The sequence below is a fragment of the Rhinatrema bivittatum genome, chromosome 4 (genome assembly GCF_901001135.1).
Source record: "Rhinatrema bivittatum chromosome 4, aRhiBiv1.1, whole genome shotgun sequence".
NCBI classification, from domain to species: Eukaryota; Metazoa; Chordata; class Amphibia; order Gymnophiona; family Rhinatrematidae; genus Rhinatrema; species Rhinatrema bivittatum.
This window is the reverse complement of record NC_042618.1, coordinates 273,214,033-273,239,688: the sequence shown is the minus strand read 5'-3', so window position 1 is coordinate 273,239,688 and position 25,656 is coordinate 273,214,033. Positions and strand designations below refer to the sequence as shown.

At 46.9% G+C, this 25,656-nt stretch overlaps 1 protein-coding gene across 1 annotated transcript in view; it reads right to left on the bottom strand.

The window, feature by feature from the left end:
• SULT4A1 (sulfotransferase family 4A member 1) overlaps positions 1-25,656 on the bottom strand; it is a 171,890-nt gene that overhangs the window by 52,625 nt on the left and 93,609 nt on the right. The window contains exon 6 of the mRNA XM_029600128.1: positions 7,188-7,326. Within this exon, the coding sequence (XP_029455988.1) occupies positions 7,188-7,326 (139 nt within the window). The remainder of the gene's footprint in view (positions 1-7,187; positions 7,327-25,656) is intronic.

Here is a 25,656-nt window from a genome sequence, read left to right as displayed (position 1 = left end):
GCCAATCCAGGCCATAAGAACCTGGCAAGTACCCAAAAACTAAGTCTATTCCATGTAACCATTGCTAATGGCAGTGGCTATTCTCTAAGTGAACTTAATAGCAGGTAATGGACTTCTCCTCCAAGAACTTATCCAATCCTTTTTTAAACACAGCTATACTAACTGCACGAACCACATTCTCTGGCAACAAATTCCAGAGTTTAATTGTGCGTTGAGTAAAAAAGAACTTTCTCCGATTAGTTTTAAATGTGCCCCATGCTAACTTCATGGAGTGTCCCCTAGTCCTTCTACTATCCGAAAGAGTAAATAACCGATTCACATCTACCCGTTCTAGACCTCTCATGATTTTAAACACCTCTATCATATCCCCCCTCAGTCGTCTCTTCTCCAAGCTGAAAAGTCCTAACCTCTTTAGTCTTTCCTCATAGGGGAGTTGTTCCATTCCCCTTATCATTTTGGTAGCCCTTCTCTGTACCTTCTCCATCGCAATTATATCTTTTTTGAGATGCGGCGACCAGAATTGTACACAGTATTCAAGGTGCGATCTCACCATGGAGCGATACAAAGGCATTATGACATTTTCCGTTTTATTCATCATTCCTTTTCTAATAATTCCCAACATTCTGTTTGCTTTTTTGACTGCCGCCGCACACTGAACCGACGATTTCAATGTGTTATCCACTATGACACCTAGATCTCTTTCTTGGGTTGTAGCACCTAATATGGAACCCAACATCGTGTAATTATAGCATGGGTTATTTTTCCCTATATGCATCACCTTGCACTTATCCACATTAAATTTCATCTGCCATTTGGATGCCCAATTTTCCAGTCTCACAAGGTCTTCCTGCAATTTATCACAATCTGCTTGTGATTTAACTACTCTGAACAATTTTGTGTCATCTGCAAATTTGATTATCTCACTCGTCGTATTTCTTTCCAGATCATTTATAAATATATTGAACAGTAAGGGTCCCAATACAGATCCCTGAGGCACTCCACTGTCCACTCCCTTCCACTGAGAAAATTGCCCATTTAATCCTACTCTCTGTTTCCTGTCTTTTAGCCAGTTTGCAATCCACGAAAGGACATCGCCACCTATCCCATGACTTTTTACTTTTCCTAGAAGCCTCTCATGAGGAACTTTGTCAAACGCCTTCTGAAAATCCAAGTATACTATATCTACCGGTTCACCTTTATCCACATGTTTATTAACTCCTTCAAAAAAGTGAAGCAGATTTGTGAGGCAAGACTTGCCCTGGGTAAAGCCATGCTGACTTTGTTCCATTAAACCATGTCTTTCTATATGTTCTGTGATTTTGATGTTTAGAACACTTTCCACTATTTTTCCTGGCACTGAAGTCAGGCTAACCGGTCTGTAGTTTCCCGGATCGCCCCTGGAGCCCTTTTTAAATATTGGGGTTACATTTGCTATCCTCCAGTCTTTAGGTACAATGGATGATTTTAATGATAAGTTACAAATTTTTACTAATAGGTCTGAAATTTCATTTTTTAGTTCCTTCAGAACTCTGGGGTGTATACCATCCGGTCCAGGTGATTTACTACTCTTCAGTTTGTCAATCAGGCCTACCACATCTTCTAGGTTCACCGTGATTTGATTCAGTCCATCTGAATCATTACCCATGAAAACCTTCTCCATTACGGGTACCTCCCCAACATCCTCTTCAGTAAACACCGAAGCAAAGAAATCATTTAATCTTTCCGCGATGGCCTTATCTTCTCTAAGTGCCCCTTTAACCCCTCGATCATCTAACGGTCCAACTGACTCCCTCACAGGCTTTCTGCTTCGGATATATTTAAAAAAGTTTTTACTGTGAGTTTTTGCCTCTACAGCCAACTTCTTTTCAAATTCTCTCTTAGCCTGTCTTATCAATGTCTTACATTTAACTTGCCAATGTTTATGCTTTATCCTATTTCTTCTGTTGGATCCTTCTTCCAATTTTTGAATGAAGATCTTTTGGCTAAAATAGCTTCTTTCACCTCCCCTTTTAACCATGCCGGTAATCGTTTTGCCTTCTTTCCACCTTTCTTAATGTGTGGAATACATCTGGACTGTGCTTCTAGAATGGTATTTTTTAACAATGACCACGCCTCTTGGACATTTTTTACTTTTGTAGCTGCTCCTTTCAGTTTTTTTCTAACAATTTTTCTCATTTTATCAAATTTTCCCTTTTGAAAGTTTAGCACGAGAGCCTTGGATTTGCACACTGTTCCTTTTCCAGTCATTAAATCAAATTTGATCATATTATGATCACTATTGCCAAGCGGCCCCACCACCGTTACCTCTCTCACCAAGTCCTGTGCTCCACTGAGAATTAGATCTAAAATTGTTCCCTCTCTCGTCGGTTCCTGAACCAATTGCTCCATAAAGCTATCATTTATTCCATCCAGGAACGTTATCTCTCTAGCGTGACCCGATGATACATTTACCCAGTCTATATTGGGGTAATTGAAGTCTCCCATTATTACTGCACTACCAATTTGGTTAGCTTCCCTAATTTCTCTTAGCATTTCACTGTCCATCTCACCATCTTGACCAGGTGGACGGTAGTATACCCCTATCACTGTAGTCTTCCCTGATACACAAGGGATTTCTACCCATAAAGATTCAATTTTGTATTTAGTCTCATGCAGGATGTTTATCCTGTTGGACTCTATGCCATCCCGGACATAAAGCGCCACACCTCCTCCAGACTGCTCCTCTCTGTCATTGCGATATAATTTGTACCCCGGTATGGCACTGTCCCATTGGTTATCCTCTTTCCACCATGTCTCTGAGATGCCAATTAAGTCTATGTCATCATTTACTGCTATACATTCTAATTCTCCCATCTTACTTCTTAGACTTCTGGCATTAGCATACAAACATTTCAAAGTTTGTTTTTTGATTGTATTTTTATTCTGCTTTTTAATTGATAGGGATAAGTTAGAATTTTTTAGCTCAGGTGAGTTTTTAGTTACAGGCACTTGGACTACTTTGCTAATTATTGGAACCTCACTGTCGGGATGCCCTAATTCTAATGCATCATTAGTATCCTTTAAAGATACATCTCTCCGAACCATGCGCTGCTGAGCGACTGTCGGCTTTCCCCTTTGTTCTAGTTTAAAAGCTGCTCTATCTCCTTTTTAAAGGTTAGCGCCAGCAGTCTGGTTCCACCCTGGTTAAGGTGGAGCCCATCCCTTCGGAAGAGACTACCCCTTCCCCAAAAGGTTCCCCAGTTCCTAACAAAACTGAATCCCTCTTCCTTGCACCATCGTCTCATCCACGCATTGAGATTCCGGAGCTCTGCCTGCCTCTGGTGACCTGCGCGTGGAACAGGGAGCATTTCAGAGAATGCTACCCTGGAGGTTCTGGATTTAAGCTTTCTACCTAAGAGCCTAAATTTGGCTTCCAGAACCTCCCTCCCACATTTTCCTATGTCGTTGGTGCCCACGTGTACCACGACAGCTGGCTCCTCCCCAGCACTGTCTAAAATCCTATCTAGGTGACGCGTGAGGTCCGCCACCTTCGCACCAGGTAGGCATGTTACCAGGCGATCCTCACGCCCACCCGCCACCCAGCTATCTACATTCCTAATAATCGAATCACCAACTATGACGGCCGACCTAACCCTTCCCTCCTGGGCAGTAGGCCTTGGGGAGATATCCTCAGTGCGAAAGGACAATGCATCACCTAGAGAGCAGGTCCTTGCTACAGGATCCTTTCCTGCTACATCTGGTTGGTGCTCTCCCATTATGAGACCTTCTTCCTCCAAGGCAGCACCAGGGCTGCCAGTCTGAGTCTTCGTGCTCAAGCTTCTCGTCTGAGTCTTCACTTCTCAAGCCTCTCATCTGAGTCTTCACATCCCAAGTCTCCTGTCTCAGTCTTCATGTTCCAGAGCCTTCTTCTGCCCTCGTCTCCTGTCCGGCCTGCTGCCATTGCCGTTCACAGCGGCGGTCCGAAAGGGCTTGGAGTAGTCAGAGGACCACTCAGAGACCAACCAAGGGTGGTTGGTCTCACTGAGGTATGCAGGTCGGCAGGGGCCTGGGCTTGGTCTCAACCCAGACACGGATTTGTCTCACCAGCCTTGGAGTTTCCCCGGAGCTCCTCTCTGGGTTCACCGAGGTCCAAGGGCACACATCTCCTATTCTTGTGCAGCAGCTGCTCATGGCATCTCTTGCTACATCTAGCCAAAGCCTGCATGCTCATAACAGAAGGCAACATAGAAATATAGAAATGATGGCAGAAGAAGACCAAACGGCCTCCTAAGGCCCCCCTTCTATAACAGGACAATCTGATGGAGAAAGGAAGAGCCATTTGGGACTACTGGAGTTACCTTGAGTGTGTGTAAGGGGAAAGACGTTGGGTGAGGTTCTCAAGGTCCTGTTTATTCGAGCATTTGAAAACAAATCAGAGAGAAGTTTAAATTTTACCCTGCTTGCGACTGGAATTTATAATCTAGGCAGAAAGAAATAACAGTATGCAGCATTATTCCAGCATTAATTCAAAAGATCTGTGTTAGAGCTCCAATATTATTTATAGGAGCAGTTTATAGTTGACCAAAAACAGTTTGTCGGCAGTGTGTTGTAAACTAGAGATAGAGAGGGAGATGACAGGTTTGGATGGAGAAAAAAGTAAAAGTAGTGCTACTGCTACTAAATGAAAGCACAAAAGAAGCATTAGTAAAGTAAAGTAGTCTAGCGGTTCGAGCACTGGGCAAAGAACCAAGGTTTCAAATCCTACTACTATCCTAATGATAGTGGCTAAGTCACTTCACCCTCCGACCTCCATTACTTCAGGTACTAAATTAGATTGTGTGTCTTCCGAGAATAGAGAACAAACTGTAACTTGCTTTATGTATTACTGGTAATTTAATAATATGTTTAATAGTTGTTTAACTTATTGTGAATGTCTTTTATAAACCACCTAGACAATAGATATGTGGTATATAAATTTTAAAATAAATAAACAGAACTTCTGAAATAGCCAGACTGTTTTAAAAATCTACCCCTTAGAGTAAACCACAGACTAATTTCATACCTCATTATTTTTTATGATCTTCCTATAAAGGAAGAGTTATTTACTAAACCCCCCCCCCAAAAAAAAACAGATTTTGCGAACATCATACTATCATCATACTATTAACACTCAGCTGTCAGAATACTATTAACACTCAGCTGTCAGAATATCTAGAGGATCACAACATTCTATTCCCTTCCCAATACGGATTCCGCAAATCTCGCAATACAGAAACACTCCTCATTTCCTTAACAGACCATATCATTCTGGGATTAGACAAGGGCCATTCCTTCCTTCTAGTTCTTTTGGACATCTCGGCAGCCTTCGACACCATCAACCACACCATCCTTCTGACTCTCCTAGCAGAAATAGGTATATCAGGTTCAGCCCTCAGTTGGTTCACGTCTTTCCTTAGTAATAGAAGTTTCAAAGTTAAAATAAATAATAAAGAATCTCCTTCGACAAGGTCCTCACTCGGAGTACCCCAAGGATCATCGTTATCACCCACTCTCTTCAATATATACCTCCTCCCACTCTGTCAGCTGCTAACAGACCTTAACCTTATTCATTTTCTGTACGCAGATGACGTGCAGATTTTGATTCCGATAACAGAATCCATCGCAAAATCACTCTCGCACTGGAACAACTGCCTAAATCGGATCACCAGCCTTCTTAACAGCCTCAACTTGGTCCTTAACTCATCCAAGACCGAACTCCTCCTCATCTCCTCTAACCAAGACAACCCACTCCCACAGACCAACCTTAACACCCAACTCATGCACACCCACGTACGAGATCTCGGAGTGTTACTAGACAACCGCTTAAATCTCAAGAAAATGATCAACACCACAACCAAAGATTGTTTCTACAGGCTTCAAGTCCTAAAAAGACTCAAACCCCTACTTTTTTTCCACGATTTCAGAACAGTTCTGCAAGCCTTGATATTTGCAAAAATCGACTACTGCAGTGCACTCCTCCTGGGACTCCCCAGCTCTACCACCAAGCCGCTACAGTTGATACAGAACGCTGCGGCAAGAATCTTGACTAACACCAACCGGGGAGAACACATATCTCCCATCCTACGTAACCTACACTGGCTCCCAGTGAAGTACAGAATCCTCCACAAATCACTTACTTTAATCCACAAAGCCATCTACAATCACTTGCATCTGGACCTCGAATTCCCCCTCAATCTCCACCTCACCAACAGACCGACTAGAGAAATATATAAAGGAACCCTACAGACCCCACCTACAAAAGCCACACGTCTCTCCTCAACTAAAGACCGATCCTTTTCAACAGCAGGCCCAACTATCTGGAACAACATCCCAGCTGACCTCAGAATGGAACCTTGCCTACCAACATTTAAGAAAAAACTTAAGACCTGGCTTTTCCGCCAAGCCTTCTCAGATACCCATGACACACAATAGCCGACAGAACTTCCTTCAGGAGCAATGGATCTCCATATTACCCCTAAGTCCAGATTAAGAGCCCCCTGACTCTGCCTTGTTTATACTAATAATTTCTCCGCTATCTCAAGCCTTTCCTTCCTTCCAGCAGTCTATGCTTCCAAGTTTAATTTCCCTGTTAAATGTAACTTTGTTTTTTTTTCATGTTCAACCTATTGTTTTTGGTTACTGTTCTTGGTTCAGTTCCCCAATTCAATGTAAACCGATCTGATATGGTCTCTACCATGAAGGTCGGTATAGAAAAGTGTTAAATAAAAATAAATAAATATATAATTTGTTTTTCAACCACTGATTCATTTATTCAACTGCAGTAGGATATCTCACAGCTATAACTGTGTCTTTGAAACAAAGAATACGATAACAGATAAAGACCTTCCCATTTTCCCTTCTTGTTGTATACCACAGACTTACTGAATAGAATTCTTATGATACAGGAGAAAGTTTTATTTTTAATCACTATCAAATAAAACACAGTAAGATATGGTCAGAAACAGGATAGAATAATACAAAATGGTTAAAGTAATATGTGTAGATTAAAGAAAGAACTTTGTTTGCTTTTTTTTTTTTTTTTTTTAAATATCTAAATAAATAAATGTTCTGATACAGCAATTACGGAACAAAATTGCATTTTTGTCAGCTGAAAAATAACTTCTGGCTCTATCTAGTACAGGTAGTCTGTAAAAGTACATAAAACATACCCCTGCCAACTGGTAGTGCTTCGGCATTACAGCACTGGTCAATGAGTTGGTGACAATGTTCTATCATGGATTCTAACTGAGCTTTATCATAAGAAACTCCCAGGAACCTCACCAGCTGCTCAACCATTGTCGCAAGGTCCTGTTTAGACAACATTAAAGATAAATGAAAAGCAATTTGTAAATATCAAAATAATGAAATACAGGTAGATTTCTATGAAATATTTCACATTTAAAACTAATTTAAAAAACCTAGCAGCCTATCTCACCATTATAATTCAATCATAATGAAAGCATACCCTGTATCTCTGCTCAAAATTAATGTCTTTTACAGTGTTATAACAAGTGTATGGAGAAAGTGAGGAAGGAATGCTATACACTTGCTTGGTTGTGCATGCCTCTTTACTGACTCAAGCAGCAGAAATGGAAGTACAGCATGCTCTGTAAAATATTTCCTGAATGTTTCTTTCTTGCTTTTGCTCTCTCTTGTAGACAGATTCATTGAATGCCCTCTTGTCCAAAAATAGTTCATATATCATTTACTGTGACTGAGATAGGATTGATGTGGATTTAACTTTTATTATAACAACTCACCCTAATTTTAAAAATCTGTGACAAAGTTAGTTTTCCCAATGTTTGAGTTATGTTCCTGTGCTAAATGCAGCAGGGTGGCTCCAGCACATGTTCAAGTGGCAGTCAACAGAGTAGCAACTTAAGAGCCTGATTTTCAAAAGGATCTACACGCATAAAATCTGGTTTTAGGGGCATTAATAGGCCTTTGAAAATTGTCTGGGGTGGTGAGGAATTATACATGTAAAAGTACATACAAAAGTGATTTTGTTCATACTTTTCCACAAACTAGAAACAGTCTGGGGGGGGGGGGGGCAGTGTTGGGGTTAGGAAACCATTTACATGCATACTTTTGATTTTCGAAAGTATGCACATAAATGTACATGTATACATTTACTGCTCCCAACAAGTAAAAATGTGTGCATATATGCCACTCAGGGTTCCATGCACACCTGCTAATTTGCAAAATGGACTTACATGCATAAGTCCACTTTGAAAATTGAAGGTGAAATCTGTGTGCTATTTCTACATGTGGACTTCAGCCCTACGTGGCTGTTATAAAATTACCCTCCCTATCCTTTGGGAGAGTTGATGACTAAGCAGAAGTGGATTTCAAGATCTTTCGCCACTTTTCTCTTCAGGAATAAATCACAAAGCTAGAAAATGTGGATCCTTTTTCTTATTTATTTGTTTGTTTGTTTGTTGAAAAGATTTATTGCTCACTCTATCCACAATTCTAGGCAGGTAACAATAAGCATATACAAACAAAATAAAACACGCAGAACATACAACTAAAAAATAAACAATAAAAGCCATGACTATTAAAATAGTCAATGCTCCAGCACCTATACCTAATAATTTATATAAATGCAGTCAAAAATGTTTAAAAAATTAAATAGTAGTACTGTTGCACTGAAGTGCATACCTACAGCTCCAACTATGTAGAGGAACAATGATCAGGTTCAGTGTCCCATAGCTATAAATATTGGAGAGGACATGTACTATGCTAAAATCATCAGTATTTTGAGGTTTCTAAGCAATTAGGAAAAGAGCTTGGGCTACACTCCATTTTTGTATGTTAGTAGAACAACGTTGGATCTTTAGACCACATAGCATTGAACCTCATATGATGTACATTGCTGTTAAGTGGTCATCATTTCTATAAATCAATGCTGTAATATATCTGTGTCCCTTAGGCCTGGATTTATCAAAATGCACTAAATATCACATGTGATAGGAAAAGGGGTGGGTTTTATGATAATAGGCTATTTATCACAAAGTGTGCTATTGTAGTACTTCAGATAGGTATTACTGTGGACTGTGATAACTTTTTCACACTTTGCAGTAAGTACCACAATTGTTGCAATTCCTATCCAAGTGGGTATGTGAGAGAAAGCCCCAGAGAGCACCTAGCTATAAAGCCCTCATAGTAGTTAGGTATTTATACCTCTATAGGAGGCCCACCTAGTTACTCGAGGTGAGGTTTAGGTAGTAGTGTAGGGGTTAGGGGCCACTTTGACATGCAGAGTGCGACGTACGAACAGAACAGTACACTCTTGTGAAGATTTGATGATCTTTGGAGTGAGGAAACTCACCCAAAGATGAGATTTGTACAGTGTTCTCTCAACCTAGCTTGATGTTACCCAGGTAGAGAGTCCATCAAGCTAGGTTGAGACAACATTGCACAAATCTCATCTTTGGGCGAGTTTCCTCACTCCGAAGGTCATCAAATCTTCTCAAGAGTGCACTGTTCTGTTCATACGTCGCACTCTGCATGTCCAAGTGGCCCCTAACCCCTACACTACTACCTAAACCTCACCTCGAGTAACTAGGTGGGCCTCCTATAGAGGTATAAATACCTAACTACTATGAGAGTTTTATAGGTAGGTGCTCTCTGGGAGCATTACTGTATGCTTCCCCCCACGTTGCTAGAATAATCATGCTTTGCTGTGTTTTCCATAATGTGGCTCTTCAGCAAAGAATACCAATGGCTATAGATCCTGATCTCAGACCTAATCCCCCCCATGTGTGTGTGCATGAGAACACAGTCAGTGACAGCCAGCTTCACCAACACTTTATACAAACACACTTTTAAGGAAGGAATGGGACCAAACCATACCCCAGCAGGGCAGTTCAGCCAGTGATGGGTTAGGACATAGTTTAATGTGCAGACCTATTTTTGAGTCTGCTACTTGCCTGACCTGCTAAGTCTGTCCACCCAACAGCTGTTTGGTGCTCTACATCTGAGGGTATAGCCCATAACAGGGTGCCTAAGGGCTGGCTCGAGGCACTGCCGAGGTGCTCTATGTGTGTTACTTATTCAGTGGCATTGGATTAAGCACTAGCTACATACTGACGTGCCACCAAGGATGAAAGTACTGTACACACTTGTCCTCAAGAGACACAACACACTCACAGGCCTCACCAGATTTGCTAACACCTTACAACAATTGTACCTGTAATGGCCCTTACCTCTGTCAGTCCCTAATGCCATCACTGTGACATGCATATAGGTGCTTCATTTACGGCCATTAGGACTAATGAACCCTACATACATCACTTTTTCCTTATTTGCAAACCCTCAATATTATTGTCATGTGCATCTTGCAGCAACACTAACGACCCTTCAGTCTGCAAGTGGTATCAGTGAGGGCCTAGGCAGCACAGCCTCAATACACAGCAGGGAACACATACCAGCCCTACAACATCCTGATGCCTCATGAATGGGTGCATGCGAAACAAAAGCATCTGGCGCTGCACAGACGTATCTGAAGGTCCCTTATCACTGTAGCATCCTACATCCACACACCTCTGGGGTCATTGCAGCTGGCCGAAAGGAGAGCCATCTATGTTGTTGCATGCACATGGTTGTGCCGGCTGTATGCTGCTAAACGGAATCGTTGTGAAGGAAAGGAGATGCATGTACAGTTAGCTCTCCCACACTGCTATGGCAGTATGTAGTCCACTGTGCTGTCATGGGGACAATAATACTGTGTATCAGCCTCCATAACCACATGTAGTACAGACATGAAACATCGGACACAGTTTGTACAGTGCCTGCGCCCATGAGTCAGTGGTTGTGTTTCACACGCAACCTTCACTGGCCTCCCTCTAACTGAATATGCATGTACATGTGTTCAGGCCTACATATCCATAATAGCTGCTCACATCATGTAGTTGGCTGTGACTGTGAAACCAGTGATGTGGAGGTCAATTGGCAGCCTGGCATAGCTGTCACAACAGGGCAGTTGGGGCTTCAAAGGCTGCAGCCACCATTTATCTTGTGTATGAATGCCAATCCTGAGGTGCTCATATGCACATTGGGATATGGTACATGAATATGGTATGTGAATATTAGTACGGTATGTTACGCCTTGTCCATCATGTCCCCACTAACAGTACGAACTGTTTAGTGACACTACAACAACTGATGGAACAGCAGCAGAGCTCAGCCTTGGTGTCTATGTAACACCTTGCATCCAAAGCATACCAGACACCTGTTTCATGCCAGATATGGGACACATTATCTGTTGCTGTTAGTGAACAACACAGTGCGCATGTGAAGCCAGGAAATAGCCACCTGGCCATGCATGCCCATGGTATGAGCACACACATAGAAACATAGAAATGACGGCAGAAGAAGACCAAACGGCCCATCCAGTCTGCCCAGCAAGCTTCACACATTTTTTCTCATACTTATCTGTTTCTCTTAGCTCTTTGGTTCTATTTCCCTTCCACCCCCACCATTAATGTAGAGAGCAGTGATGGAGCTGCATCCAAGTGAAATATCTAGCTTGATTAGTTAGGGGTATTAGGGGTAGTAACCGCCGCAATAAGCAAGCTACACCCATGCTTATTTGTTTTACCCAGAATATGTTATTCAGCCCTTATTGGTTGTTTTTCTTCTCCCCTGCCGTTGAAGCAGGGAGCTATGCTGGATATGCGTGTAGTATCAGTTTTTCTTCTCCCCTGCCGTTGAAGCAGAGAGCTATGCTGGATATGCGTGAAGTATCAGTTTTTCTTTTCCCCTGCCGTTGAAGCAGAGAGCTATGCTGGATATGCGTGAAGTATCAGTTTTTCTTCTCCCCTGCCGTTAAAGCAGAGAGCTATGCTGGAAATGCATTGAAAGTGAAGTATCAGGCTTATTTGGTTTGGGGTAGTAAGCGCCGTAACAAGCCAGCTACTCCCCGCTTTGTGAGTGTGAATCCTTTTTTCTTCTCCCCTGCCGTTGAAGCAGAGAGCTATGCTGGATATGCGTGAAGTATCAGTTTTTCTTCTCCCCTGCCGTTGAAGCAGGGAGCTATGCTGGATATGCGTGAAGAATCAGTTTTTCTTCTCCCCTGCCGTTAAAGCAGAGAGCTATGCTGGATATGCATTGAAAGTGAAGTATCAGGCTTATTTGGTTTGGGGTAGTAACCGCTGTAACAAGCCAGCTACTCCCTGCTTTGTGAGTGCGAATCCTTTTTTCCACATTTCCTCTTGCTGTTGTAGCTTAGAGCGATGTTGGAGTCACAGTAAGCATGTGTATGTTTATTGAATAAGGGTATTATCTCCAGGCAGTAGCCGTCATTCTGGCGAGCCACCCACTCTTTATTGACGGCCTCTTGATTTTATGGATCCACAGTGTTTATCCCACGCCCCTTTGAAGTCCTTCACAGTTCTGGTCTTCACCACTTCCTCCAGAAGGGCATTCCAGGCATCCACCACCCTCTCCGTGAAGAAATACTTCCTGACATTGGTTCTGAATCTTCCTCCCTGGAGCTTCAAATCGTGACCCCTGGTTCTGCTGATTTTTTTCCTACGGAAAAGGTTTGTCGTTGTCTTTGGATCATTAAAACCTTTCAAGTATCTGAAAGTCTGTATCATATCACCTCTGCTCCTCCTTTCCTCCAGGGTGTACATATTTAGATTCTTCATCTGACTGTTCATGATTATAGATGTCCCCTGTTGGGACACCCAGCCACCATTTAATGGAGGCCTTAAATGCTCCTGTCATAACATGTCACTTGTAGAAACTATCAGCAGTGCTGTCTGCACTGAACTGCCACATGGGAGTACACACCCACATGTCACTTTTTCCGCCCAAAAGGTGATAGGCTGACTGTTGGCAGCCACCTCGCAGAAAGGCTTTCACCAGCAGCACAACTGATTGGCCAGGCTGCCAAAGGGAGGATGCATGCATGTATACAGTGCTCTATTGAGTGATAGATGGCCATTACTGAGGAGTGAGCCCTCACAAGTGGACTGACAGGTGGATGTGACAGTGATGCAGTCCCCATTAATGTGGTGTCAGATGCCCTTCAAATGTCTATAAGGTGCAGAAAGTAGCAGCCTGCAAGCTAGACAAACATGGAGATCTGTGCACATTACCAATGAGGCTGTCAGGACTGTAACAGAGTGCCTCTTCACCCAGACCCTCAGCAGATGGCCTGCACAACCGCCCACAAATGGGTCAGAGTGCCACAAGGCACAGACCTGGGTGTGGCTGGTGCCACGTTACCCACTGCAGTTGGTTCAATAGCACAGAAAGCATGCTGTGTACTGTGGAAGCACCTCCGACCAGGCATTTGTACCCCTACAGCATGCCTCCGGTGAGCTGACACACAGTCATTCACGCTCCTCCAAACAGAGCCCATCATAACCGTGTTGGCTCTACCAACGCCTTCATCATAGCTGCCTTACTGCAGAGTATGATGACAAACAAATGTCCACGGGTAATCCATCACTAATGACAGATGATAACACAGCCTTCCAGCACAGGTCCTGACGTCCAAATAAAGTACTTCCATACTCATATGTGAATGTGTCCCTGGAGCCTTTGGTGTTGTCCATATGGAGGTGGCAGAACACAAGAGGAGGCTGCACAGGGTGGAATGTATGGATGAAGGGGGCCAGATATATGGCTATGCAGGTGAAGAGGTACATTGGTGTACAGCCCACTCCCCTTTCCTAAAATGTGTAGTACTCCTGTGTGGCACCAAACAAGGGGTGGTATAGGAAGAATAGGTGATCAATGAGCGGGAACAATGAATGTGTGCTAGGTGTCTGGATAGAGGGTACCAGCCTTTCAGCACACAACATATGGACAACATATTCCAGAGCTCTTTGGAACAGCTGCACGTGGATGGGTGTCAGTGACAATCCACTAGCTGACACACATAATTGTACAGCTACAGCTGCTTCCATGCTTGCTACCTGCAGTGATGAGGATGACAGGAGTTCAGACAGGGTGCCAAACTAATGTCTTGCACTATCACAATATTGAAACCATTTGTGGGTGATAAGCAATGTTGGATTAACTGCACTGTCACCCTCATACTGTACAGTACAATGGTAGGCTGGCCTGGAAGGTGAACAGTTGGGATGATGTTAGGTCTGCACTTTGACTATTTATTTATTTATTTATTTATTGTTTTTGTTATACCGAGTTTCATGATAGGCATCACATCAACCCGGTTTACAAATAACAAGGAGTGTAAAGCATAACGTAACGTAAAAAACAATATTTTCAATAAGAACCTTGAACTTTAAATACAGTGAATCAGAAAAAGGGAGAGGGAAAGTTACAAAAAACAAGGAAAATAAACTTGGGATGGAAGGGGAGAAATTGAACAGCACAATATTTACATTTCAGCCTATTGATACATTAGAATAGCAAGTGAAAAAATAAGACTATAAAACGGTACATAGTGAAATCAACTAGCAAGTGAAAAAATAAGACTATAAAACGGTACATAGGTAATCAAATGAATAAATATGACACAGTTGTGAATGGTAATAGTATGATAAATATTCAGCAGGAATTAGTGAGAGAGGGTTTGAGGTTGGTTGATTCGACTAGACCCCTATCTCCTCCCAGTCCGCCCACAATATATCGAAGGCCATCCCACCCAGCTTCTGTAAATGCCACAGGTCGGTGTGTGTCTCTGCCATTATGACAACGATGTTGCTGGCCACAGCACCAGCCAATACCAAGATGGCATATCGGGGTACAGGTGATACCTAGCCTCTGCGTAACACACCCGTCCTCTGCACCAACCACCCTCAGGTGGGCCCCTCAACCATGATACCATGCCGATTTACACATAGAGCCTTCATGTACTGTACCGTATAAGTGTGCACCCTTCTGGCAGCACACCACCTGGCTGCACCCGGAGATGTCCTCCACAAGGGGATATCAGGTGGGCCAAACTAGCCATGAACTCCTGGCATTCTAGGCTACAGTGTGGTAATACCTGCCACTTGGCCAAACACATGTGCATCCTTGGCAATTGTGCTCCATGCAGCGCCACAGTTATGTGGTCCAGGAGCTCCATTAGCTGGATGCGCATACGTTAAACAGGCAGAACGATACATGCTGTATTCTTGGACATGGCAACCTGTCCTTCATGAGGTGGAATGTGTCAGGGAAGCAAGCTGTGCCTAAGGGTGCCGCCAAACAGCATTGCAGTGTTCAGTGTTGCACCTGGACTGTGAAGTACTACATGCACAGGCCACACAGTGAGCTGGACATCTAGGCAACACCTTACAGCATGTATGGCAAGAGGTAGAAGGCTCTGAGATTCCGGATGTCCACCTACAGTGGCAGACCATCTGTCAAGGATTGTGTCCTCCACGGCCGCACAAACCTACTCATAAAGGAGTACAGAAGTGTGGGGAAACATGGTGATACATATAGATTCACAAGTTGGAACTATGGCAATGCGTGACAGCCCATTTGTTGACAACACCCCTTAAGCTCGCTGCTCAACTATGTATTCCACAGGAGCTGCCGGTCAGTGGTTATCCCAGTCAGTGCTAACTGAGCTGTGTGCCAACAATAGAGGGAATATGGGCCAGATATGGCCCTACATGTCCCTCCAATTGAGATAGATGCACCCATATCGCTCCGTTGGGAGGGTATGCGTCCCATTCACATGTCCCTCAAGAAAGGCTTGCAGGTACAGGAGCTTCAAGACGGAGTATGTAGAAGAACGGGGTGAGGTGGGTATAATATGTGATGGTGTCACAGGTCATACAGTATGTGCAAACACTAATATTCTGCTAATACTGATATGTGAGCAACATTCATTACTGTAACCTTTTGAACAGCACACCTGTAGGGAGGAAAGTCCACTGGGGTTATGCAAGATGTAACTGTTTGTTGTTGTGTTAATAGTCATTAATGTATACCTAATATTTTACAACACTGACAGATACTTGTCAGTGGACTGTACTGGTTTTCCAAACAACATGCACTATCAACACTGTCTGTAAACATTGGAGAGTGGCTCGTATATCAGTGTCTGGCGATGTAATATTTGTGAAGAGACTGTAGGACTGTGTACTACACAGTGTTACCCATCAGACTGTTCACATGTTGGACGTGGCCAATATTATAAAGGGTGCATGCACACAGCACAGCTGGGAGACGGCACCGGAGGAATGTGTGTTACAATGAATGGTGACCACATCTTGCAACCTTTGGCCTTTTCTGCCCATCCAATTAATATACTGGTAGTTAACAGTGACTGCACACCAGCAGTCACCACTTCTGTGTGCACATGGACACCAGATAGACACACTTAAGGCCTGTTGAACATTTCTTACACAGGTTGCACCATGTAAACGGGTATGACACATTAGCATTAATATATTAAGCTCTCCCTACGACTAGCAACAGCCTAGTAACCTGTCCGCTGACAGTCTGTGCAACTGTGTTAATACACGGCATGCAGATAGCTACTGCTATCTGCATCACCTTTCAGTGGCCCACAACCTTAAGGCTAAGACAGTAACTATAGGAATCCTTCCCTGCCACACAAGGAATCCATGTACAAGCTGCCATGTGGTGTATGTACACTGATATATCAGTATGCACAGGGTACATGCTTAGCATGTGCAGATGAGAATGGCTACACACTATTGTATGCCTATAGTGTTACGAGCGCGCGCGGGCACGGTCGTCCTAAGCGGGTGGTGAGCCCTTGGGCCACGGCAGGACTCCGGGAGGAGCCCAAAGCCACACCGTGGGAGGTGAGCTGAGCAGGCATGGTGAGCCAGGCAGGCAGGAACAGAAGCAGGGAGTCCGACCCTCAGCCGGACCTGCATGCCCATGGTAGCCAACACAGGGAAGTTGACTAATGAACGGTCCTCCGACTGTTCCTGGCCCTTTCGGACCTGCTGCAGGGAACGGCAATGGGCAGCAGGCCAGACAGAGGCGAGGGCAGACAGAGTCCTTAAACAGAAGACATCAGACGGGGCAGAAGCAGGCTGAAGCAAGACGGAGATATCAGGACAAGGGCTGAAGCGAGACACAGGAAAGGTCCAGGCGAGCAGGAACTCCGATGCTGGGATACTCACATCCGAAGCCCCCTCGGCTGGCAGAAGCTCAAGAGCCCGTGGGACGAATCCCTCCTGTTGGCCACTCCAGGGCCCAACAGGACAGAAGGCTCAGGAACCAGACGAGGACGTAGGTCAAGGCAGAGACAGGAAGACATCCGGGCAAGGGCTGAAGCAGACACTGTAGACAAGGCTGGACGGAAACATGGCACTGTCCATCAGGGCACCCTACTCAGCCCACCCGTGGGACTGAGTCGCAGACCACCCTGTCCCAGACACGCCCTACACAGCCCAGGAAGGCTGGTCGCGGACCACGCTGAGAAGGAGGGTGCAGGGGAACTCCAGGCGAACAGGAACTCCGATGCTGGGATACTCACATCCGAAGTCCTTACGGCTGGCAGGCACAGGAACAAACATCTAGGCAGAGACACTGGACAGGGATCCATCAAAGCATATGTGATCACGGAAGACCTGGATCAGCAAGGATACAGACGACTGTAGGACCTGATCCGAAGGCCCTTTGCAAGTGAACAGAAAGTCCTTAAATACTGGAGGTAGAAGGCAACTCCCTGGGAGGAGCTTGCCAGGACCGCCCACCGCTGGTCCTATAAGTCAGGTGGAGAGCTGCGGGCCAGCCCCTAGGAGAAGGGCGTCGCCAAACAGGAAGTCCAAATGCTGGCATGCAAGCCACAGGCACAGCTAGGCCTCTCAGGCCCTGGAGCTGTGTCTGCTAGGCCTCCCAGGCCCTGGAGCTGTGTCTGCTAGGCCTCTCAGGCCCTGGAGCTGTGTCCGCCTGGCCTCTCAGGCCCTGGAGCTGTGTCTGCTAGGCCTCTCAGGCCCTGGAGCTGTGTCCGCCTGGCCTCTCAGGCCCTGGAGCGGTGTCTGCTAGGCCTCTCAGGCCCTGGAGCTGTGTCCACCTGGCCTCTCAGGCCCTGGAGCGGTGTCTGCTAGGCCTCCCAGGCCCTGGAGCTGTGTCTGCTAGGCCTCCAGTCCTGTAGTGCTGTCTCTCTTGGGCCTCCTGCCCTGTAGTGCTGTCTCTCTTGGGCCTCCAGCCCTGTGACTTTGAGTCTCCTGGGCCTCCAGCCCTGCTGCTACTCCTGAGCCCTGCTGCTGCTGCTGCCTGCTGGTTCCAGCTACTGCTGCTTCCTGCTTCCGGCCTCCTGCTTGCTTTTTCGGCCACGTGTGTCCTAGTGGCCTCTTGTTTTGTCACCCCTCCTACCTTCCCTTCCTTTGCCCCATGCTGGTAGTCTCCGGCGCCCTCGCAAGGGGGCGCTGGGGTGCAATGGATTCTCCTTCCCTTTCTTTGGTTGTCTGTTTCTCCCTGTTTCTTTAGGGGGCGGGGCGGTCTTTGGCCGCCCCCGCCTCCTCCCCACCCACAATAGATGGCATGCAAGCCACAGGCACAGCTAGGCCTCTCAGGCCCTGAAGCAAGTCCCGGATGGAACACAGGCGAGGCCCAGGCTTCAGAGCGGCCTCTGGAGGAAGGTAAGAGACCTCCTGTAGCGCAGCAGCAGGGGGGATCGCAACATATAGCACCTGGACATTTAGCGTATGCATGATCTACCACTATAATGGATGTCCTGCATGGCACCAGAAGTTGGCAACCTGCCTGTTAGTCACCCAGAGTTGGTGGAAGGCATCTTCCATTTACCAGCACATGTGAGAGACCAATATAGGAAGCAAACTCGGTTTGTACCCTAGCATCGGCTTGGCTCACATACATGGCGTTTGTCAGGCTGAGATAGCTATAATACTGAACACTGCTAAGAAATACGTGTTTTGAGTCATCACCATCAACAGTGGCTGAAATGAGCACTGCAATTTGAATAGACTGCTGCCCACCCCTTCCCCTTTCCTCACAGATCATAAGAGCATGCATACATCAGAACGCTCCCTTACTTTGCATTGATTGTACTGAGGGACAGTACCTTTTCTACTGTGAGGGACATGTCATGTACTCCCATAATGTTTACTCTGCAGGGCCCCCTTAAAACCCTCCTAGTACATGAAGCTAACTGTAAGGTATGTCAATGGCAGGTGCAGATGTTGCTATACTGAATCTCAGACAGGGGGCATTTAGGAAGCTCTGCATTGTTCCAACGTATGATGCAGCATGCTAGGTGTGGCGGGTGTAAACCAAGGGCACATTAGGAATAGAGGACACAAAAGGTGGCAGGTTAAATCGGATATTTATTCCTGACAACATTGTGCAGGGTATAGTGAATTATTAGATCAGCAGTTTAACCATACATTAGACGTTCCTAGGTAGTCATTATCTGCAAGTACTAGATAGCTAATTGCTCCCAAATGGTCTAAATCCGTGCTACATCACTCCAACATAAGGAGTATACTGCACACACATATGCAGGTAGTGGGTGTTATCTGTACTGGCAAAGCATGATTAGCTAGGAACAGAGAAACAGGAAGTGGCACCCCAATAGCTCGGATACTGCAATACATAGATTACAGCTGGACAGTATACAATGTGTAGACAGGCATAGGGCCCAGGCGGTCCATGTTGAAAGAGTGCACTGAAAGGGGAGTGCCTGAGAGGCCCGCCAGCAGAGTGAAAGTCCAGGCAGCAGACAAGGTATCCCACATTTCAGCATGTAGGCAGCAGGGGAACACATCAAGGGTGTGGCAACAGAAGTGAAGGCCCAAGACGAGGCAGCAGCGGCATGGCAACAGCAGTGAAGGCCCAAGACGAGGCAGCAGCGGCATGGCAGCAGGAATAGGCCCAGGACGAGACATCCCAAGTGGCATTTGGAGCCATGCGGCACAGAACACACCCCACAACCAGCATTAGCAGCCCTTGAGCACACAGGGCATCCCACAGCACATAGGCAGAATTTGCAGCCCTTGAGAACAGAAAGCACCCCACAGCACACAGCAGAGTGGCGCAGCGGATGCAGATGGCACACAGCAGAGTGGTGCAGTGGATGAAGATGGCACACAGCAGAGTGGTGCAGTGGATGAAGATGGGCCAGCTGACCAGGAGGGTGGGAGGTGGTGCCTCATCTGCTTTGGATGATGCATCCTCTTCCATCTCAACGGCACTGCAACTCTGCTTGGAGCAGGCAATGACGCTGTTGCTTCCATCTCAATGGCACTGCAACTCTGCGGGATGGCCATCCCGGTGGTGATTGGGAGATTCTGACCTACCCAGTTTTGGGTGTCTTGTCGTCCCCTCAGGGCCCTTTGCCATGTCGTGCTGGTCCTGTGGGAGGTGGCATCATCTTGGGGGGATGTCCCCTGCAGCCTAGGGACCCTGAGGGACTGGCTTGGGGTGTAGATGTTGTGGAGGATGACGTCTGCTGGTCCGGCATCCGCTGCAGGATTTGTAGCATTATGGTGTTAAGTGTGCCAATTACTGCAGTCATGCTGGTGGATGCCTGGGTGGATGTTGCCATGTGGAGCTGGAAGTGGCGGGTTAGCTGTGTTACGGATCTCCTTAGGCCATGCAGTTCCATCCGCAATTGCTGTGCCTGTGATAGGGTCTTGGGGCGGTAGGAAGGGTGGGGCTGTTGTAGCTGGTTGTGGTGCTGGTGGTGGGGCTTCTAGTGCTGGTGGATGTGGTATTGGTGCCACAGGTGCTGGTGCAGGGCTGTATGGTGACATGACAGGGGAAGGCTGAATGGGAGGACTCATTTACAATGTGAGTGGGCTGCTTGCATGGGGAGCGGTGGGGGAGCCCTCCCACTCCAGACCGCCAAGGGCAGCTGTCAGGTTGAGGGGGCTGCCTTCGGCTGCTGTTATGGGGCCCAACTCTTCCTCCTCCTCCTCATCTGACCACTGCGTCATGGCATCCATCTGGAAGGGCCTGGTGAACATAGGTGGCCGCCTTGTCCCAGGTGGATCATGGCTGGTGCCTGGGCCTTCCCAGCTGGCATCTGGATTCTGCTGCCTGGGACCAGAGTGCTCTGTAGAAGATGGGGGACAAAAGGATAGACAGCATCAGTACCACAGCGTTTTGTTGAATTACAGTAACATGAAACAGAGACACATTTTCATTGACCAACATGTCAGGCTGCTTATAAAGTAATGTTGTTTCTCTGTACCTAATGGCCTGTGAGCTGGGGGATGGGGGAAGGTGGGGAGGCCCAAAACTGGGCTCTGGAGAGCACATGGGGGGAGTGAAAAAGTAAACAGTTCTATGCATTTCAGTAACACATCACACTGCTAGTCTCTGGCTGTGGCCTGGGGATGGGGGGAGGGTCAAGACTGGTCAGGAGAGCACATGGGGAACAAACACAGAACAGTTCTAAGCATTGTGTATGAACCTTGATAGGACAGCAAAGGACTTGGTGGGGGGTACAGGCCAACTTACCATCTTCGAGGTGGGATGTATCAAGACGTGGATCCAACCCCTCAAACACGTCTGGTCCCAGCCACTGCATTAGACGCCTCTCCATGTCCGTGAAGCGGATTGGGCAAGGGGCCGTTCCTCCCGTCTCACGTAGGTACTCATTCCTCTCTGCTATCTTGACCTTCAGCTGGGCCTTGATGTCCCTATAATGGTGGGCCACTTGCTCCCCGGTGCGAGGTATCCCACTCTGACGCCTGATGTCCGCTGCAATGCTGGCCCATAGCTGTGCCTTGGCTGCCTTGGAGGTCTTCACTGACAGGTTGTCAAACAGATGGGCATAATGGTGGAGGACACCTTCAATGAGCCGATCGTTGTCCTCCTGGCTGAAGCAGATAGCACGCTGCCTCACCCTTGCCTGGCTGCATGATTGGGGTGCCTCGTCCGGAGGGGTCTCCTCCCTACCCTCACTCTCCGACCCACCTAATTCCCCACTCCCTTCCTCCCCCCCCCCCCCCCCCCCATCTGACCCTGCGCTTCCAGCTCCCTTCCTCTCTGGCCTGGCTGCCTAGCCCTACCTCCTTCCACCATTCTTTCCTGCCTCACCCTTTCCCCCACCCCCACCCTCCTATCATTTCCCTCCTGCCTATCTCTCATACTACCCCTGTCCCTGCTCCTACTCCTCATACCCCTACCACTAGGTCCCTCTTCCTCCCTCCCCCTCTCCCTCCTCCTCCCTCTACTGTCCTCTCCTCTCACTCCTGTCACGCTCCATCCTCCACCACACTCCTCCTCACCACCACACTCCTCCTCACCACCACACTCCTCCACCACCGCACTCCTCCTCCTCCTCCTCATCACCGCACGCCTCCTCCTCCTCCTCACCACCACCACCACCACCACACTCCTCCTCCTCCTCCTCCACACAGATAAGGACAAACAAGTAACAGACCAGCTTTCACTCCAACAGATATGGCAAAAGACACAGGTTAAGGGAAACAGATGACAACACAGAAGAAAACTAGACACCACACTCAGTAATCAATATAATATCTCTAACTACGCCTACAACGCCAACCACCTACCTCCACTACAAAACTCCTTCCAAACCCTCAAAGGAGGAGGGGCAGGAAGTGACCTTTTATACATGTCACATTATCGCGGTACACTGATTTAAAATCTGGCCCAATAGGTATTAGTTCCAAAAATTTTCAGTGACAGCACTGTAGTGTTTTTGGGGCCTCTACTTCAGCTAGCTGTGCCAGCCAACGGTGGGGACCTGCAGGGCTCCTCCTTGCAGGCTGCACCAACTCCCTCTCAGCCCAAGGGTCCACTTCCGCAACCGATTGCCGAGGCCATGGACCCAGCAGATGCCTTGGGCATCCAGGCTATTCCAGGTACAGAAGATTCTGCAGCAGTACCAGTTCTTGGAGCTCATGGCAGCATCGATGGAGCAGCTTAGCGCCTGCCTGGACGCAGCAGTAGTTTTGCTGACGTCTTCTTCCCCGGCCGCAATCACTATCCCTCCTGTGGTACCTGTGTCACCCACGCTGCGACTACCAGCTCCACCTGGGTATGCTGGGGATCCAAAGCAGTGCTGGGGTTTCCTAAACCAGTGTTTCATGCACTTCTCACTCCAGCTGGCACTGTTCACTACAGATTCGATGAAGACCATTTTTGTGCTCTCCCTGTTGGTTGGGAAGACCTTGAATTGGGCCTCTTCCTTGTGGGAGTGAGCCAACCCCCTTCTGCAGGACCTGCAATAGTTCGTCTGGGCCTTCAAGCTGGTTTTCGACAAGTCGGGCCAGTTGACCATGGTAGGATCGGACCTCCTCCACCTGCATCAAGGTAGCCGGCCCTTGATGGACTTCGCTGTAGAGTTCTGAACCATGGCGATGGAGCTGAACTGGGGAGATGACAGTTTCTGCAGTATCTTCATGGAAGGGCTATCTTCACGGATTAAGGATGAGCTATCTGCTTGCAAGCTTCCCGAGTCTTTGGATGGCCTGACTGATTTGGCTGGAAGGACTCATTGTCATCTCCAGCAACGAGCCCGGGAACTCCGTCCTCTGAGCAGGCCATTTACACTTGCCCCTTAGTTCCAGCATCCTCTCTCTCTGCCTTTGACACCAGCCCCCATAACGTTGCATCCAGAAGAACCAATGCAACTTGTCAGGGGCACCTGACCCCCAAGGACAGGCTCTGCCGACGTCAACTGGGATTCTGCTTTTACTGTGCCAGGACTAGGCACCAGCTCGCACAATATCCTCAGAGGCTGAGAAACTACTAACTTCAGCTCCTCAATTAACACTCCGTGTGACCATTACTGTGAGCAACCAGTAGTTTCCCACACAAGCCCTGGTTGATTCCAGCGCCAGGGGAAATTTAATTTGGAAAGCTCTCATTGACTACCTGCAGCTTCCCACGGTCTCCTGGAAGACACCCCTCAGACACCCCTCATCATTTCTTCCTTACATGGGGATCCACTGCCTGAATGGAATACACTGACTACCGTACCCTTGCAGTTTTGTATTGGCATCCTGCACATGGAAGACCTGGACCTCTACGTCATTGATAAAGCCATCATCCCATTGTACTGGGTCTTCCGTGGTTACAACTCCATGCTCTGCAATTCAATTGGACTTCCCTGCAACTGACCAGGTAGGGACCTCATTGTCACGGCATCTGCCTGCAGCCTGTCAAAGCAACACTCTGTGTGTCATTAGAGTCACCCTCATGGGATTATCTCCACTGTATATGACTACACAGACGTCTTCTCCAAAAAGAAGGTGGGGACCTTACTTTCTTACAGGTTATATGACTGTGCCATTTTACTGCTTTCTAATTCTAATGGCTGGGTGTATCCATTATCTATCCCTGAGACACGAGCTATGACTGAATATATCAAGGAAAACCTTGACTGAGGGTTTATTCAGTCTTCTACCTCTCCAGCCTGGGCTGGCTTCTTTTTCGTCACTAAGGATGGATCATTATGCCCGTGTATCGATTATAGAGAACTAAATGCTATTTCAAAGATAGATCAGTACCCATTGCCGTTAATCTCTGAACATCTCTAGGGAATCAGAGTTTTTACCAAACCGGATCTCCACAGGGCCTACAACCTCATTCAAATCCGGCTGGAGGACAAGTGGAAGATGGCCTTCAATACACATGATGGGCACTATGAGTACCTCATCATGCCTTTCGGATTAATCAGCGCACGTGCGGTATTTCAGAAGATGATGAATGAAATCTTCCGGGACCTTCTCTATGTCTGTGTAGTCGAGTATCTGGACAACATCCTCATTTTCTCTAAGAACCTAGACTCTCACCACCAGGACGTGTGTCTGGTCCTGCAGCGGCTGCAAGACAACAAGCTGTTCGAAAAGTGCTTTTTTGAGAGATAGAGCCTTCTCTTCCTAGGATACATAGTGTCCAGCAAAGGTTTTCACATGGATCCAGATAAGATCAAAAGTATCCAAAACTTGCCACAGTCCACTGGCCTGCAGGCTCTGCAAAGGTTCTTAGGCTTTCCCAACTATTACCAGTACTCCATACCCAACTACTCTCAGATTGCGGCTCCTCTTACTTCCCTCACCCGCAAGGGAGCAGACAACAAGATGTGGACACCAGAGGCTATCCTTGTCTTTCAAGAATTGAAGGAGGCTTTCCTGCAGGAACCCTGTCTCCATCTCCAGACTACTTGTGACCCCTCATAGTTGAGTTGGACGCCTCCTTGCTTGGAGTGGGGGCCGTCCTGAGCCAACACTCGACTAAGGGCATTCTCCATCCATGCTTCTTCTTCGCAAAGAAATTCTCCCCAGCGGAGAGCAACTATGGAATCGGCGACAGGGAATTGCTGGCCGTTAAGCCCATGCTCAAGGAGTAGGGGGCCACTGGCTCGAAGGGGCCCAGAAACGTGTTGTTATTTACACTGATCATAAGAACTTGGAACATCTCCATCATGCACAATGATTGAACGCCCACCAGGCCCACTGGTCTCTATTCTTTGCACTCTAACTTCTAGATCAGGTACCGCCCTGCCTCCAAGAATGTTCAAGCCGATGCTCTATTCCAGTCCTTCTTGGTAGAGGACATTTCCAAAGCTCCCAGGCATGTTATAGACCCAGCCTGGACTCTTCTGACTGCCACAATGACTGTCCCACTAGGGAAGATGGTCCTACCATGCAGACTCCAAGAAAAAGTGTTAAACTGGTCCCACCATTCCCATGTCGCAGGTCATTCTGGGTGGTCTCAACTCTTTCTATACTCCAGCAG